The sequence below is a fragment of the Gymnodraco acuticeps genome, unplaced genomic scaffold, assembly GCF_902827175.1.
Source record: "Gymnodraco acuticeps unplaced genomic scaffold, fGymAcu1.1, whole genome shotgun sequence".
NCBI classification, from domain to species: Eukaryota; Metazoa; Chordata; class Actinopteri; order Perciformes; family Bathydraconidae; genus Gymnodraco; species Gymnodraco acuticeps.
The window spans coordinates 454,493-474,126 of NW_022992158.1; the positions used below are offsets into that span (position 1 = coordinate 454,493).

At 40.7% G+C, this 19,634-nt stretch overlaps 1 protein-coding gene across 1 annotated transcript; it reads right to left on the minus strand.

The window, feature by feature from the left end:
* Positions 1-1,979: 1,979 nt before the first annotated feature.
* On the minus strand, positions 1,980-19,011 carry kcnj9 (potassium inwardly rectifying channel subfamily J member 9). The gene is made up of 8 exons (XM_034204465.1): positions 18,549-19,011; positions 17,075-17,515; positions 15,262-15,475; positions 13,709-13,910; positions 12,398-12,590; positions 11,109-11,306; positions 6,011-6,141; positions 1,980-3,901 (listed from the first exon to the last, which is right to left on the minus strand). The coding sequence occupies exons 2-8, from the start codon at positions 17,358-17,360 to the stop codon at positions 3,635-3,637; spliced, it is 1,491 nt and encodes a 496-aa protein (XP_034060356.1). The 5' UTR covers positions 17,361-17,515; positions 18,549-19,011; the 3' UTR covers positions 1,980-3,634.
* Between the last annotated feature and the right edge of the window lie 623 nt (positions 19,012-19,634).

Below are 19,634 nucleotides of genomic sequence, written 5' to 3' on the forward strand. Positions count from 1 at the left end.
CACGCTTTACAACATCAGGAAGATACGTCCCCAGCTGACACAGAAAGCGACGCAGGTTCTGGTCCAGGCTCTCGTCATCTCACGCCTAGACTACTGCAACTCCCTCCTGGCTGGTCTACCTGCATGTGCCATCCGACCTCTGCAGCTCATCCAGAATGCAGCAGCTCGTCTGGTCTTCAACCTTCCTAAATTTTCCCACACTACTCCGCTCCTACGCTCGCTTCACTGGCTTCCGGTAACTGCTAGAATCCACTTCAAGACACTGGTACTTGCGTACCATGCTGCGAATGGATCTGGCCCTTCGTACATCCAGGACATGGTTAAACCGTACACCCCAGCGCGTGCACTACGCTCTGCATCAGCCAAACGACTCGCTGCGCCCTCGCTGCGAGGGGGACCCAAGTTCCCAACGGCGAAAACACGTGGGTTTGCTGTCCTGGCTCCAAGATGGTGGAATGAGCTCCCCATTGACATCAGGACGGCAGATAGCTTGCACATCTTCCGGCGCAAACTGAAAACTCATCTCTTTCGACTCCACTTCGAGCGATAGAACTATTAACGAAGCACTTTTATACTAATAAAGGACTGGCTTTTCTAAAGCCAGTTGAGTAGCACTTGAAATGTTTTTGCTCTATGAAACCTGATGTACTTTTATGATTCTGTTTTCTTCAAGTTGTATTTTGTTGGACGAACGCACTTATTGTAAGTCGCTTTGGATAAAAGCGTCAGCTAAATGCAATGTAATGTAATGTAATGTAATTATCTCGGCAAAGGAGAAGTGCTCACTATCACAGATTTTTTCAGATTTGTGAACAATATTTGAGAGAAATGGTTATTTTGTGTATTTACAAAATGTTTTAGATCTTTGAGTTCATCTCATGAAAAATGGGAGCAAAAAGCGTTTATATTTTTGTTCAGTGTATATCGTGCCCTCATTGGTCATGTGCGCGTTCGTGTGTGTTGGAGGAGGGGCTCTGTAAGGAAGTCTGAAGGAAGTGGCAGATTTTTTCCGGTTTTGTATTTTCAAATTCTAGCGCACTCGAGCTGGTTTTTCCAAAATTACCTACCCCACCTTTAAGGGAGATAACGGCTGCTCAAGGCTGGGCATCTGCGTCAGAGGGCGAAAGATGACATGCAGGGGAAATAATTCCCCAACAATATCCAACACTGACCCTTGTGAAAAAAATACTTCTAGTTTTGATACTAAAAGTACATTTTGTGGCCAAAACTGCTGTATGTTTTGTTTAAATGATCGAAATACTTAATTCAGCACCACTTCACTTATCATATGTACTGTACAACATGACATCAGATTATTTGAAGGTTCAATAGGAGATGCACCTTTTTTAGGTTCCTTGAGAATTGAAAAGTAATATTTGCAATTATCAGTTTGTTTCCTCTCAGTGTCTAATAATTGATTTAATATAACTCATACTGAGATATAAGAAGTGTTCAGGTGTTTTACAATAGTAGCACTAGCATGTAAATATAATTCATTACCATCAGGAAAATGGCCAGATCGATTTGTATCATATATCATGTTTTCATTACAGCTTAATTTTAATGGATGGTAAGCTAATTTTAACTACTATCTACTGTTAAAGTAGTAGTTTAACAAGATGCAACCCAACACCTAATAGGATGTTGGTATAATGTGTGTTCAATCTTAATCAAAGTTGTTTTAAGGTACTAGTAAATATAGCTTTTAGTTAAATGAAGTGGAGTAAAATGTGTATTTCCCTCTGAAATGTGATGAGGTAGAACTATAGAAGCATAAATAGGAAATACCCAAGTGAAGTGTTATTAGAGTGCATGATTAAATGTACCTGGCTCCATGCCAACACTGATTTTATGTTGTTACACTGCAGTACCACTACTCCATTCACTTGTGATATAATTTACGTGCAGGCCTATTTTCAGGAACACTTCCGTTTTCTTTTCTGAACATGCAATCTCAGAAAATGACACACGTGGGACAGTTGTTTCTGGAATATACTGCAGTTTATTAATTATAATTCATATGTTATATTACATATTAAAAACACGAAGTAAAAATGGCCACATATATACACAGCAGCAGAAGCAGGAGTTTGGGCCGGACTGAGCAGGACACTGTTGTGCTTTTTAATTTCTACTTGGCTGGGAACAGAACACAGATAATCCTTGTGCTACACACGCCGTATATGAAACGAAGCCACAGACACTCTGAGTGTTCACCTGGTTTTAGATAGATACCCCTAGTCACCATGATGGGAGAGTGCAGATAGGAAAGTCAGCAAATGTCATTAAATAGTAACTTAAATCTGTTTTTCCCAGTATTTTAATTTCTCACCGTACTGCTGTGAAGTACAGGTGTACTCCAGGACTCAGTGACATCGCTGTTGGGCATTTTTAGTGGTTAATCAGCCTGGTGATAATTGAACGCTTCATCCCAAAAGAGATCATTTGTGTATCAATTAACTACCAATATAAAGAATCCAAAAACGGAGAGAAAAATCTCAATGAATTGAATCGAATTTGTTCTGCGTTAAATAACATTATCTGAACATTTGTTAATAAACTCACACAACCTGTAGAGTTGATTTGTTCAGTCGTACACTACACTTTTTCCCAAACATTCCCAGCATTTTCACTAAAATCGTTATATTTGAAACACTTTAGAAGTTGCATGTCTGCGCTAAATTTGTTTACGGTTTTAGTGAAATGCATGTGTTTAGGAAGAAGTGAGCATACGACTGAATCAATTAAACTTAGATTAAACTGCATATGTTGTTTGAGAGACCTCAATTTATCATACATTTTGGATCCTTCGTTCACCATATAGGCATGTGAGAAAACGGTTTCCTTTTGGGTGAATAATTGATGTAAAAATTATATTTTTTGGGGTGAAGTATTTCTTTAAGAACAAATAACATAATACTCTGGGCCTATATAAGACAATAACTTGTTTACACCCAGGGAAGGAAACCAGCTTTGTTGTCTGGCCACTTTTATAATCTTTTGTCAGCCAAATAGATATTTTAAACTTTTTCTAGCACCACAAGAGGGTTTGGGGCCAAATGTAAGTGGTGGGCTGGTGTTACTTTCCCACCCTGTAACACCTGATTGATGTACAATACATTTTCTAACCATCTTTGCATTTCTAAAGAGATTTGAGGTTACAACAATTTCAGTCTATCCTTCTAGTGATATTCATGCACAGGTGAAATTAAAGCGTCTATGCACCGTACCTATTTTAAATGTGAACAATCCACTTTCGTGACTCTGCACAAACAACCCCCTTCTTATCTTGTTCCACATTCTGCCATGGTCCACACGTTATACTGTTGTTGACCCTACCTAAAGCATAGTATTGTCATTTAAATGTAGATATAGGCAAGGGTGATCTAACACAACAAATCGGAGAAAAAAAAAGATAGCACACATATAGTACACTTGTAACAAAGATCAACATAGAAATAAAAGACAAAAGAATATCAAGAAAGAAACTCCTTCATATGGTAACATAAGATATGGCATATACCATAGAACTAGGCCTAATGAAACTACTCATTCGCCTGGAGAGAAAAGATTTGCAAACACTAAAAGTGGTGAGGTGGTGATATACTTCAGGTCTTTGTAAACATTGTCTATTCTAGGCCTCTGATTCTGATTGGACGGTGGCGACGCTGCCGTTCAGCTCGCCCTGTCCCGTTTGCTCCTGGATGTCCGTCATCTCCCCCACGATGAAGATGGGCTCTCCTGCTTTGCTATTGGCCGAGACGCTGTCCGGCTGCCTGGACGCCTCATTGGTCAGCGTTGGCTCCTCGTCCAGCCTGCTGGAGATGGACCAGTACAGGTGAGCGTCCAGTCTGGCTGCAGCCAATGAGATATCTCGTGCCGAGCAGGAGGGCGTGGTCACCTTAGGAGAGGGGATGAAGATATTAGTATTGCAACTATGGCAAGAGAAAGCCTCATCCCCAGTTAGATTTCAGTGATGAAGTATTTTTGTAGGCCGACCCGGAAGTAAGCTGCGCATGGGTTCCCTCGACAAAAAAAGGGTTTTGGAATATGGTAAAAAATTAGATCTGTGGAAAACGAACCTGTATGATAAATGCACTTTTTGTTCAGCCGGATAATCTCCACATGTCTCCCCAACTTTTATAGTTTTTGAATCATAAATCGAATCGCCAGAAGCAAAATGCTAACGTTATGCTATAAACTAACTACAGCCGAATACAGCAGGGTTGCAAGAATTCAACGTCACGCCAACTTAAGATCGATATTCAAAAATACAGATTCAAAAGTGTACAAGTTGAAGCGTTTGTTTTAACAGTGTGCAGGAGGCAGGTACTTGCTTTCAAGCAGAACAGGGCAAACTAACTTAGCGGGAGTGTTTACGTGTTCGGTGTAATGACGTACAACGTCCTCGACAACTCCTGTAGTCCTATTCAGCCACTTGTTAACAACCATCGTTTTTCAGACACGTAAACTCTTCAAGAATCACCAGTGGGGTCACTGCTGATGTATTTAATGTCGTAGAACAAAACATGATCCGTCTCTTAAATGTGTGTCAACCACAGACCTTATTTCTAGCTATTTTCCAAAAACATGTTCCAAAAACCCGTTGACTCTGAGACGAGGGAACCGGAAGTGGTAAAATGATAAACTCACTCGTTTTTATTTAGCTGACATTATTACTCAAAGTGACTTGTATGTGCATTGAATCATGAACAGACAAACTCCAAATAGCAAGAATCGTGCAGGTATATTAGCTATCAATACGCCAACAACAAGGTGCAGTAGAAAGAGGTTTTCAGTTTGCGTGTAAGACATCAAATATTTAGTTGTGTGTGATCAGGAGCTTAAGTGTCTTCTTATTGTATAACTGGATAGGCATAGGTTATAAAAGCTCTGCTGTGTGGCGTTGGTCCATGCTGTGCTTGTCCCTACCAAAATAAATGCTTCAGTTCGACTTCCTGCATTTCCCAGCATGCATTTCATCAACCTCAAGTGAACAAGAGTGAGAATTTAGCTGTCGGTTATACACTACATGTAGGTGGAGACAGGAATAGGGATAACAGCTCCACTTGTTCCAGGTTTTCTTACTGAAAAACTTGTGGTTGTAGAATAACGATTGCGTTTTCTGAGAAAATGTTTTAAAAGTATGGAACATTTGTTTGAAAAAAAATTGGAAGCCATTTTAGCTACAAAATCCAATGTGACGACACTATCCTACATGAAAATATCAGGCATTGCTTTTTTTAACAGCAAACAAGTGTTGAAGGAGGATTTTGACTTGACTTACTAAGTATTTGATCTTATACAATCTTATATGTACGTAGCTTACTCATTCCTGCATTTTACTAGCACCATTGTATCACTTGCGCTACTTTACTTCCTACTTCCTGGACTTTAGAAGAGCCAATCATTCATTGTAGCTTTTGTGCATATAAAAAAAACAACTTTAATTCTTAAAAAGGATGTTGAAAAATCTCCTTGACAGACTCTGTTCATAGTTGTCGTTCTTAGACAGTAGGGCACTTCACTATCCAACGACATTAAATACAATCATCTAGAGGCGTTACACTCTAGAGCTGTAATGATTAGTCAACAACTTGGTTAGTTGATAGAAAAGTACATTTTCGTGCAAAACGGCCAGAAAATGCTGCTCTTAAAAATGTACTTGTCTTGCTTTCTATGTGAGATTATATATTTGGGTTTTGGAATAACAAAGCAAGACATTTAAAGACATCACCTTGGACTTGAGATGGACATTTTTGACTGTTTTCTGTCATTTTGATAACTTAAATCGGTTAATGTAGAAGATATCCAGCAGGTAAATAAATAATGAAAATAATGGTTAATTGCAGACTTAATTCACATGCTTCTCAAAATGTAAACTCTAACGGTATGTATGAAAGAACTCGTAGCCCAGCTGCTGTTATTGATTTTTACAATCAATGAACTAGACCTCTTAAAGTTTTGATAAACCCTCCCGTAGTTTGTCCCCAGTTTTGAAAGACTTTACCTCAAAGGTGTGATGAAAGGCTCCGTAGTCGATGTCGAAGAAGCCCTCTGCCAGCAGCATCATGGGGCTGAACCTGTGACCCCACATCACCTCGTCCGCTAGGTAGGAGCTCCTCGCCTGGCACGTCATGCCTGCACAGAGACCAGCATACTGATGAGTACATACATTCACTAATGCTTATGACTCATTCAGACCCTTGTGTTGCATACGATGAAGGAACAGGGCAACACTCAGAGCAGAAAGTCAAAGTCAAACACACCAAGAGATCATTCATTTAATCTCAATATGAATATTCTATAGTGTCGGCTTTGTTACTCTGCGCCGCACTCTGACTCAGATAATCAATATTTGGAGTAGGCAGAGACTCTACCTCGTGGAAGAAGCATTATGAATAGCTTTGGCTGTTCCTGCCAAAAAGTGAGGAACAGTTAGGTCTCAGAATGAATTGGACATAAGACAATATGAGAACGGGAAACTATAAAAAGAGATAAACACAGGCCATCTAAATCTTCCATTGTAACTTCCTGATTTGTTTCTGACAGACTCTGTTTATAGTTGTCGTTTGTCACTATCCAACAACATGAAATACAATCATAAATATAACAGAGGCGTTAAACTCTAGAGCTGCAATGATTAGCCAACAACTTGGTTAGCTGATAGAGAAAAGTAACATCTTTTTTATTATTGATTAATAAAAGAAAGAACATTTTCGTGCAAAAACGCCAGAAAATGCTGCTCTTAAATATTGACTTTTCTTGCTGTCCCTGTATTTTTATCTTAAAGTGTTGGACTGTCAAAGCGAGGATCTTTGATTAACGGGATGGACATTGTTTACTGTGTTCAGTCATTTGTAAAATTGGTAGAAGATAATCGTCATAATAAATAGTTCAGTCACTTTTTGAATAGAAGACTTTGGTACGTAACTATGCCAACTACTCTTAACCTATTTCTTCTTTCTGTTTTCAATTTCGACATTTGTCATTCATTAGTCAATATGTATTTTAGGCTACTTTAAGGGACTCCTGAAGCTCCAGTTTTGTTTTTCCTACTGTTTGTTAAGGTCTCTTTGTGATGGGAGAAGTGGGGGCTTTTCTGAATGATAAAAGAGGAGATGTGCTCTTTTCTCGGTTATACACTGTTGTAGCTCTTGTATACCAAAGTCGTTCAATTGTACAGTTTTTTCCACATCATATAAAATACACTGAACAAAAATATAAATGCAACACTTTTGTTTTTGCTCCCATTTTTCATGAGATGAACTCAAAGATCTAAAATTGTTTCTATATACACAAAATAACCATTTCTCTCAAATATTGTTCACAAATCTGAAAAAATCTGTGATAGTGAGCACTTCTCCTTTGCCGAGATAATCCATCCCACCTCACAGGTGTGGCATATCAAGATGCTGATTAGACAGCATGATTATTGCACAGGTGTGCCTTAGGCTGGCCACAATAAAAAGCCACTCTGAAATGTTCAGTTTTATCACACAGCACAATGCCACAGATGTCGCAAGTTTTGAGGGAGCGTGCAATTGGCATGCTGACAGCAGGAATGTCCACCAGAGCTGTTGCCCGTGAATTGAATGTTCATTTCTCTACCATAAGCCGTCTCCAAAGGCGTTTCAGAGAATTTGGCAGTACATCCAACCGGCCTCACAACCGCAGACCATGTGTAACCACACCAGCCCAGGACCTCCACATCCGCAGCATGTTCACCTCCAAGATCGCCTGAGACCAGCCACTCGGACAGCTGCTGCAACAATCGGTTTGCATAACCAAAGAATTTCTGCTGTCAGAAACCGTCTCAGGGAAGCTCATCTGCATGCTCGTCGTCCGCATCGGGGTCTCGACCTGACTCCGGTTCGTCGTCGTAACCGACTTGAGTGGGCAAACGCTCACATTCGATGGCGTCTGGCACGTTGGAGAGGTGTTCTCTTCACGGATGAATCCCGGTTTTCACTGTTCAGGGCAGATGGCAGACAGCGTGTGTGGCGTCGTGTGGGTGAGCGGTTTTCTGATGTCAATGTTGTGAATCGAGTGGCCCATGGTGGTGGTGGGGTTATGGTATGGGCAGGCGTATGTCATGGACGACGAACACAGGTGCATTTTATTGATGGCATTGTGAATGCACAGAGATACCGTGACGAGATCCTGAGGCCCATTGTTGTGCCATTCATCCACGACCATCACCTCATGTTGCAGCATGATAATGCACGGCCCCATGTTGCAAGGATCTGTACACAATTCCTGGAGGCTGAAAACATCCCAGTTCTTGCATGGCCAGCATACTCACCGGACATGTCACCCATTGAGCATGTTTGGGATGCTCTGGATCGGCGTATACGACAGCGTGTTCCAGTTCCTGCCAATATCCAGCAACTTGGCGCAGCCATTGAAGAGGAGTGGACCAACATTCCACAGGCCACAATCAACAACCTGATCAACTCTATGCGAAGGAGATGTGTTGCACTGCGTGAGGCAAATGGCGGTCACACCAGATACTGACTGGTTTTCGGACCCCCCCAGACCCCCCCAATAAAGCAAAACTGCACGTTTCAGAGTGGCCTTTTATTGTGGCCAGCCTAAGGCACACCTGTGCAATAATCATGCTGTCTAATTAGCATCTTGATATGCCACACCTGTGAGGTGGGATGGATTATCTCGGCAAAGGAGAAGTGCTCACTATCACAGATGTTTTCAAATTTGTGAACAATATTTGAGAGAAATGGTTATTTTGTGTATATAGAAAATGTTTTAGATCTTTGAGTTCATCTCATGAAAAATGTGAGCAAAAACAAAAATGTTGCATTTATATTTTTGTTCAGTGTACTTTACTGTATCATTTTCCATTACCAAATGATATACTGTATGAAATGACCTCAGGTTTTAGGAAAATATGCAGGGGACAGCAGTCAACATTTAAGTTGTAAGTCTTACCATGTAATAATGTGTGATTAAAAGTGAGACTAATCTTGTATAAATTAAGTTTCAGCCCTCAAAAGCGAGGGTCTTTGATTAACGGGATGGACAATGTTTACTGTGTTCAGTAATTTGTAAAATTGATAGAAGATAATCGCCATAATAAATTGATAGTTTCAGCCCTCTGTATCTCTGCTTTTGAATGTGTAATCGTTGACGAGATCTATGAGCAGAGATAACTCGTAGCCCAGCTGCGGTAAATGATTTTCCCAATCAATATTCTTTGAATCCAGACCTCCTTAAAGTTTTAATAAATTGTCTTTTAAAACAACTCTATAGCCTGTGGGGTGTTTGGAGCTTTAGTAATGAAAACTGAGATGTGTTTGAATCCAAAACAAAGTGTGACTAACAGTGAGATGGTTCAAAAGGGGGTCAGTGTCTTGCTCAGGGGCAGATGAGTATTTACTGTGACACACACACACACACACTCGCACACTCGCTGGTGTTGGGATGTGGATAGTTCCTCTGGCTGTAACACTTTTTAATCTCCTCCTTACACAGAGATTTTAAATGGGATGAGTGATGGGAAAATACAGTATGAGAACAGAACAATACACCACAGGAGAACGCTTGCTCGAGTGATTACTATCCAGTTTTATTTCCTTTAATATAACGTAATCACATATACCATTATCTAAACATATGTATAAGTATATTCCCCAACAACATCAGGCTCTCAAGCTTCCCGAAAGCCTGAAGAGACATATAGAGGTTTTAAAAAGACGTTTCTTTTGATCTAAACTCAGACATCCTGGAAGGGGTCATTTCATTGTTCTAATGGACAGCTTTGGACGGGGTTTGCTTTCTGTAAAACAGTGATGGTGGTACAGTCACATCAGACAGCTGCATCTACAAGATGAATTCCCTAATGCTCTATACTTGTTGTCGCAGCCGAACATGCATTTAGAACAAAGAGGCTGTTACAATTGAACAGTTATATTAAATTGCATTTAACATTATTTCCCCTACATAACAATGCTATTTGTAATTTAGAATATGATATTATATTTTAATTATCTAACACTCATATTAAACCCATGAGTGATACAAAAAAGGGTTCATGGTAATAGTTATATGGATTGTCCCTATATCATTATCAGCTCAATGTATTATTTGTTCTACTATTTTTAGTGTTCATTTACATCGTCATTTTTACAACGAAATTTTTCTGTTTACCTCATTTTCATTTTCCTTTGTTTACTTCAGTAACACAGTGACATCACTATGTAACACTCTCGCTTCTTTTGGCTTGCACTCCAACTAATTGTAAGTGATAGGCTAAGAGGCGGGACATTTGTAAGCGGTTGACCAATCACAACAGAGCCGGCCAGCTAACCAATCAGAGCAGACTGGGCTCTGGTTTCAGACAGAGGGTGAAAAGAGGTGCTGCAGCACAGGCAGTATGAGAACAATAAAGAGCTTTGTGAACATTAGAGCAAGGAGACATGTCCCAGCAGAGACACAAAGTACAAATATGAACCTGAAAATGAGCAGAATATGGCCCCTTTAAAGTGGACCTATCATGCTATATTTGAAACATATATTGTAGGGCCATACCTATATAAAACATGTCTGTGAAGTTTTTTTTTCAAAATACCAAACAGATCATGCATTTCAGCCATGCCTCATTTCGCTCTATTTGCTGTATTCCAGCCCTGTTTTTGCAAGGGCTGATTCTGTGGCAAATGAGCTGCAGCTGACCACGCCCCCCTGCAAAGGAGGGGGGCGAGGCACGAGCGTCATGTTACCATGCTGTTACCATGCTGTTACCATGCCACGCAACCTCTCATTCCCCTGATAGGTGGAGAGTTGCCCATATAGGCGGAGCTCCTTGTTTCTGACGTCAGAACTATTTCAAATCTGGATCAGTCTGTATCAGATCTGTTGCAGCCCCGTTTTTAGAGATTTGGGTATGGAGGAAAAGAGAGAGGGTTGTGTTTTCTGACACTTAGTGAGTTCCCTGACACACCGGGGACACATGTTCATGTATAAAAGACATACAAAAGTGCATTTTGCATGACAGGTCCCCTTTAAGGGAAAATGGTTGACCCAAGGACAGATGGATTATGCTGTTTGCGTTCCTATTACTTCATAACTATTTGTATCCCATTCCTCACCGGTAGCCTCCACCATTCCCTCCAGGATGACCACGATCTCGAAGTCCTCCTTCTGCAGCTGGGACTGAGACATGTCCCAGAACGGGGAATTTGAGTCGATCTCATGGGAGATGACCAGCGGAGAGACCAGGAAGAGACGATCATCGCCCGTCTCAAAGCCCACGCTGATGTCCGTCTGGTCCAGAGGGATGAACTCACCTGGAGGAGACGAGACAACCGGAGGTGAGGAGAAGGAAAGGAAGATATTAGAGTTTCTCTCTTTATAAATAAGTTAAGATCAGCATAACCACAGGCAGCTCTCTAAATCTGGATCATCAAAAAGCCGGTTAATATCAAATCTGCTTAGGTGAAAGGGGAATAATTATGATTTTGAAATGCACTCAAAAGGAAGTACACATATCTTTTTAAGAGTTGTATAATTAGATAGTAGTTTCACACGTTGCATTGTCAGAAGTAGCATTAGCTTTTGTAGTAGTCATAGTAATCTATATCATTTTGCACTCAAAGCTTTTATTAAGGTTTTTAAATGAAGCTTTGATGGCCTTTCATCTACTTTGGTGACATTATCATCCTTGTAAAAAAGTCACTTTTGGAATATAAATGTAATTGATGTCGCAGGTTGATACTCGGTTGACTCAGTTTTTTTTTACCACAGTGAAAATGTTGTTTCTGAGAAGCCTGTAAATATGGAATAAAGCAGATCAATTCTTGAGGTCAAAATGTAAAATATAGTGTCACATGTTTTAAGTTTGGGTGAGAACTACACCTTTTTTCTTTTCAATACATTTAAACACTATGGAGTTAGTTTAGAAATGTGTACATCACTAAGTCAGAAACAATCCTCATAGCCAACACTAATTAAAGAAATATTGTAAAACAGGACAATGATAATATAGGAGTAGGCTAAACTGTATCTACAACTTTACAGAAGAACCAAGTGAAAACATATAGATTAGGAATGAGAATTTCAACAATATATATATCCCAAAGATATTGAAGTGACTGTTATTTTGTATATATTGATTGTTGTGCTTTTATTTATGTCTTAATGTGTGCATATGTATTGATTGTGTTTATATGGATATACATATTTTTACATATATTTGTATTTTTGTATTTGGGATTGTGGGAAACGGTATTTCGATCTCTCTGTCTGTACACACAAACTGAAAGATGACAATAAAGTTGACTTTGATTTGAATATAAATATAGCGTTAAACTGTCATTACAGCCCTTATTAGTAGCGAGTAAATGTGACTTTATTAAAGTTAATTCTCTTGCAGCCTCACCCTCCTGGGTCTGTTTGGACTTGATGAGTTTGGCCCTCATGTTGGCCCCTACGATGTGAGAGCTGCGCAGGTCGCCCACCCTGAACATCAGGCAGAGCTTGTCGTCTCTCAGAGAGATGACGGCGTGTTTGGAGAACACCAGAGTCTCCGCTCGCTTGTTGGGCTGCGAGATCTTCACAAACATACAGCCCACCTGCACAGAGAGGAGGAGGGGGAGGCAATACACTCAAACAACTGGAAGAACGACTGAGGATTATTGTACTGTAGAAACAAAGGCATCCCTTGTTTTTCCAAAAATAACAGACAAAATGAGTGCTGATTACAAACGCTCGTCCATATTTTAAAAAAGAGCTGACTATTTCCAGTTCTCAGCGTTCAAAGAGAGTAGTGACTCTTGAATTAACCTCAGAATCAATATTTTTTAATATGAATAGTAAGTAAGCTCAGTGCTAATATGGCATCTTTCCAGATTGCAAGCCTGCATAAACATGATTCTGTGTGTGGATTCATCCTCATCAAAAGAGTGCTTACTACTTGGAAAACATGGAGCTCTGTCAGCACTTTCCAAGTAAATATTCGTTATCAGGAGGCCCACCATCTGCACCCAATTGATGTCATTTTGTCTGCATGAACTAACAGGAGGCCTCCCTCGAATCAAACAGACTCTGATCAAACCGTTTTATAATTTGTTTTATCTTATTACCAGGCATTTCAGAAAGGTGGGTTTTTCCCAAATGACATTTTATCATTTGAACATTGAACTAAGAATCTAAAATGTGATTTGAACGCTTTTTAGTTTCCTTTAATCTGTGTTAAAGCAGGCGATGTGTTAGACATACATAAGTATTAGATCAGTCCTCACTAGGGTCAGCGAAAAGCTCAGTATCAGTATGGCAAAGACATGTTTTTAAAGATCATGCCCTGTCATTTTAGGTTTATAACAAAATATTAAACATTTGATTAAGAAGTTCCTCTCTAAGTGAAATTCTAGATATACGTAAAGTCTAATACCTAATACCTGAGTAAAATGTACAAGGGAGATAACATCGTATTTTCCTTAAATGAACACAATAATCATCTTTAATATTTATCACAATGCATAAAACCTTCAAAATAATCCCAATTTATTTACTTGTACTATTTTATCTGTTTTATTGTGTTGCACTGTTGGAGGAGCCTGTGACCCAAGATGTTCCTTGTCATAACTACACTGTAGCTATGACAATAAAAGCCTTGAAACTTGAAACAATCTGATAATATTTGCTACTCATTGATAATCCTTTCTGTCCATGCTGTCCCTCTCTGGCTCACCATGAAGGCGTTGACCATGGACCCCAGGATGGCCTGCAGCAGCAGCAGCATGGTGCCGACTGGACACTTGTCTGTGATGACACGGTGGCCGTATCCGATGGTGGTCTCCGTCTCGATGGAGAAGAGGAAGGCGGAGATGAAGCTGTTGACGTTGTGGACGCACGGCGTCCACGTATCATCCTCCAGATGGTCCAGATCCCCCCTTTGAGAGGATAGTGAGAGAAGGGAAGTGGGGAGGGTGACAAAGTGGGTGTCAAGAGGTAACAAATAGAGAGCGAGAAGATTTATATTTTTAGAACAGAATTGCAGAAATATGACGACTTGTCTCTCATCACCTTTCAGCTCCTTCCTGTAATGAATAAGGACTCATCCTCATATTAACTAGACTTTTACGCTGTCACTTTTTGTTGATGCTGCAAAAGCCTAATTCTTCCATCATATATCATATCATATTTCATGACACGCAGCATCTTCCCTCTGCTGGTTTATCACTCCTGAGCCATCGAGAGTCTGCAGATTTGCTCTCAAACTACTCGCTAATGTGTTTTATTAACACAGCTCCAGCCAGAGAGGGAGGGCTCATTAATGAAAGTGGTGTTAGGGAATTTATATAAAATACGACTTGTATTGACCTGTGTTGGTGACCGAGGAATAGCAGTAACAGCGACAGCTCTCTGGCACGGCTTAAGGTGGCCTGTAATTGATATGAGGAGGTCGTGATTTTACGAGACGGATACGTTAGCTAATTAGAGCGAGGATCCAGCAGACACATCTAGGGAGGAGGTAACACATGATGAAATACACTGTAATATTAATACTGCTTTGTCATCTGAGTTTTGGCTGAAAAATGGGGGGTTTTTTGCCTGCGTTGCAGAATATCTTGCTATACTGATCACTCTCTCAGCATCACCCTCCATCTTTCAACAATTAAAAAGGGAGTGTTGCCTCATGATAATTGCATTAAAGGACATTTTGTGGAATGTCATTAAATATTTGCTTTCTTGACGAGAGTTTGATGAAAAGATTATATCCATTCATTAGGTATCAAGCTACATCTAGGAGACGTTAGCTTAGCTTAGCATGAAGACTAGAAACGGCAAGCCTGTGTCTGCAAAATAGTCTTACTACAAGCACGACTGAAATTCAAAAATGAAAACTCATCAATCATTCATTTAACAATTAGTTTTTTGAATGAAATAAAGCTAGACTGATAATTACCTGGCTGTAGCTACATATGTATCTTTCCTACTTAGAGTGGTATTTTCTAACTCTTGGATAGGAAGCAAAAAGGCAAATAAAATGTCAAACTATTCATTGAGGTAACAAGCAGGAGGAAGAGGAGAAAAGCAGAAAGAACTGAGATAAGGAAAGCCCTGTTTTTGGTCATACATTTTTTTTAATTCAAATGTTAAAGTCAAGCAAATACTTTTGTAATTTTGAGCTATATGACTTTTGATTAACTAGAAAGACATTCTAAATACTCCTCGATGGCTCAGGATAAAAAAATAACAATTGAAATGTGCTTCTTCCAACCTGTGTCTCCAATATCTTACCTTAAATAGGCTATGAGGTACCAGATGGCCCCGAAGAAGAGCCACGTGACGGCGTAGGCCATGACGAAGACGAAGAGCGAGGAGCGCCAGTTGAGGTCCACCAGCGTGGTGAAGATGTCGGTCAGGTAGCGGTAAGTCTCCCGCATGTTACCGTGCGACACGTTACAGCGACCGTTCTTCTCCACGTAGCGCTGTCTCTTACGCCGAGCCCGGGCTGGTGGAGAAACAATGTGGTTAGCAGTTAGCAATAGATAGATAGAATTGGAGGGATGAAACCCTCTTTAATGGTCACACATGCAGAGCACACAGTGAAATGTGTTCTCTGCTTTTAACCCATCCTAGTACCAGGAGTCTAGTGCTAGGAGCAGTGGGCAGCTATTGTACAGCGCCCGGGAGTGAGGGGGAAGGGGGGTCTGGTGCCTTGCTCAAGGGCACCACGGCAGGGCAGGAGGTGAACTGGGACCTCTCCAAGTAGCAGTCCACACTCCATATTTAGGTCTGGTCGGGGACTTGAACCGGCGACCCTACGGCTCACAGTCCAAGCCCCTACTGACTGAGCCAATGCCGTACTGGATGTATGTGAGCTTTGGTGCTCACTTTCATAACCCTATGTTCCAAGAAACCCGTTCAAGCCCTTCACAATACTTCAAAATGGACACAGGGTTCCCTTTCTACATTACTGAAACAGTTTCACTGTTTGAAGATACAACTCTGTCTGCAGTGAAAAGATAAGAGAGATTTGAAGATAAACAGAGGAAGGTGCCAGGGGACAGAATTACTCAGAGGAAAGCCAGCCTGCTGAGTAACAGAAATCAAAACAGACAGGTGAGGAAAATAAAGGAGAGGAAATACGACGCAGGAGAACACCATCAAACACTCAGAGACGAAAAGCTACAACTTTGGACTCTCCTTACTATTCAAAGGGAACTGATGGTGTTCTTTATTTGGAGGAGGCCTTTTTACTGTCACCCATCACAACTGATATTACAACACATAAACGATGCAAAACTAATCTATATTTGTTGTCATATTAAGATTTAAAGGGATAGTTTTGCCCTTCTTTGCCTTGCCCTTGCTATGAAAAACACTTCCTGCATGTAGATATTTTTGTATAAAAAAGAAAAGTCCTTTCCCTTTGACTGCTCTTTTAGAAAGTTACACCAAACTGAAAATCTGCCCTTGATGTTCTACAAAGGTCTGCTTTATAGCTTTATCTCATCAGAAGCTCATCTTAGTTTTGTGATCCGGGGAAGGTATCCTCCCACAAAAAGAATGAGCGTCCAATGCCTTAATTAGCAGTGACTATTGCAAAGTGGAGAGAAACTGAAACAAACAAAGGGCAGTACTATTGGAGAAAACTAATGAAAAGCACCACTGCAGCACGGTCCAATAAGAGGGCATTGATTGACGTTGATCCAGACGCTTGAGTCCGTCAACAGCTACCAATCTCTGAAGAAGTGAATTAGAAACCAAAGGGGGTCGATAATGACATACTAGCAAACGTTCTTAAGTTTTCGAAAGACTCAACTGAAGACATAACTTTCTGGAAACATTTACCTCATCATGAATCGTATCCATAACAAGTGTGGTTTCTGTTCTGTCTTAATCTGTAATGGTGTTTTTCTATAATCTTTTGTCATTATCCTTTACTCCAATGTACTATTTGCATTGTGTTTGCTGTAGCACTTGAACCTTGATTCACTGAAAACTGTAATGTGGATTTGTCTTTTCTTAACTTAACATATTTTCAGTGACAAATAATACTTGGAAGACCTGTAAATGTATCTTTTCTTTTCCAGGCAGAGTCACTCACCCCAGCCGAAGCGTCCCCTCTCCTTCTCCTGCACGACCTTCTTCCTGGGCTCATTGGCTTGGGCATTTCGCTCCGCCAACTTGGCCTGGAAAGACCTGTTGACCTTGGCTAACAGCGGAGGGGTTGATGGCGTCTCCGTGGTGACGATTTGGCCCAGCTCCTCCGATAGGTTGAAGACTCCGGTGGCGTCGGCGGCCACCTCCACATCGTCCCCTTCCCCCTTCTCCTCCACAGGGAGCGAAAGAGAATCCGGGAGGGAGGGGAACACCGAGGTCTCCAGCGCCATGGCCTATGTATGTGTTTGTGTGTGTTTGGTGTTTGTGTGTGTGTGTGTGTGTGTCTGTCTGTGTGTCAAGTGTATTAGCGTGTTATTGATATCCTCCCTATGGCAGACTCTGTCCAGAGGCTATTGATTGGATCATTTGTTTGCTTGACTGAAGCCTGGAACATAAGAGAAGAACACAGCGATCAAATTAAATCCTCTAACGAAGTAACTGTTGTGCTGTCGCTCTGATTCACTTTCAATGATTTTTAAAGAGACATATACTCTATTACTGCAGGAGCTTTTCAGATCCATGGGTCCTTTATCTCCTCTTAGGATACTATTATCTTGTCTACATACTGTAAATAACAAGGCCTTGAGCTTCTGTGTTGCTCTCCATACAGAACTGACTTCCTGTCTCTGCCTGTTTAATCATGTCCCCCTTTTTAAATGCTAAATAAGCACACAAATAAATATAGATATATAAATAAAGAAGTAAATCACAATGTTTGAGGTTGATATTGCATAGTTTTTTCAGTAACACATAAAAGTGCAATTTGTATATATATTTTGTTATGAAAGATAGCCTAATCCTGGAGCATGTGACATATGCAGTTCCTATTTAGCACAAAGCGCCTTGGGGTTAGTGTGTGTGTGTGTGTGTGTGTGTGTGTGTGTGTGTGTGTGGTGTGTGTGTGTGTGGTGTGTGTGTGTGTGGTGTGTGTGTGGTGTGTGTGTGTGTGTGTGTGTGTGTGTGTGTGTGTGTGTGTGTGTGTGTGTGTGTGTGTGTGTGTGTGTGTGTGTGTGTGTGGGTGTGGGTGTGGGTGTGTGTGTGTGTGTGTGTGTGTGTGTGTGTGTGTGTGTGTGTGTGCACACCTCCTGCTCTGTTTTAATGTGGATGGTTAAGGCCTGCTGAGATAGGCTACCTTACATAAGTCCCATATGAATATCTGAAATATGTATGTGTACATGATGTGTCTCTGACATTTAGCACAGTAAACCCGACTACACCGCTTTAGCCTGACATGATGTGAGTCTATTTGGGAAAGGTGGAGATGCACGCAAGAGAAGACGGAGGGTGACAATTAAGATGACGCACTATGCCTGACAGATGGATCAGAAATAGCCTTGACGGGTGTCTGTTAGCCAGCCAATAAGATACAGAAACCAATAGCGTGGATTAATAGCAGCTAATAATGAATAACCCCTTACCTGCTCAGTGTAGCAACTCGTAGGAACCAGGATTGGGCAGATGATTTGTCATAAGAAAAGCAAAAATCCGGTCCAAAAGCGAACCGAGAGTGGTTCAATGACACCCATTTCTGGTGTTTACCAGCGACGCAGCTTCAGTCCACTGCTGTTCGTTTTTTTCCAGGAAAACAAAGAGAGCACCTCGATCCGACCACTGAGACGAGTAGACGAAAGGGAGCGCAAAATGAATCATAAAAATGAAAAACCACCGGCTAAATGAACCCAGGTGAATCTCTCACGGCATCTGGAGGACATGTGTCGGACAGTGGATGTGTGAAATGGTGGCAACAGGATAACCCAGCAGCGTAGAGAGCTCCATCCTCGGTGCATCTGATGGAGGCGGTCAGGTGTGGACTGCCGAGCGGCGGAGGATGCTGTCATCAGCCCAGCCCCTACCGAGCCGCAGCCTGCAGACGGTCCGCAAACAGACCTCTGCACGCAGCTCAGAGAGGAGAAGTCCCAGAGGCTCTTTATGTAATAATGATTTGTTATTTTCTACCAATACGTGGTTCAATACATATTTGTGAGGATCTTCTATGGAAAGTGTTAGGCCAAGCCCAAAAACCTACATACAGTTATTTTAACTGATTTAATAATGATGCTGATATCCATTGGTGTAATATTTAACTAAGTATACCTAAGTAAACAATTTGAGGTACTTAATGTTTTGTTATTTTCTACCAATAAGTGGTTCAATGCATATTTGTGTGGTTCTTATGGACAGTATTATGCCAAGCCCTTAAAACCTAATAAAATGATTCATACAGCTATTTTTAACTGATTTAATAATGATGCTGATATCCAGTGGTGTCATTTAACTAAGTATGTTTACTCAAGCATTGTCATTAAGTATACATTTAAGTACTTGTACTTTCCTTGAGTGTTTTTAGTTTATGCTGCTTTATACTTTTTACTCCATTACATTTGTTTTAGACATTAAGTTAGTTTGCAGATTTAGATTATTAATACAAAATATAAATCATCACATACACTAGCTAATTAGGCCTATAGGTTAAGTAGTTAAAATAAAACCCACTTTTATCAAGT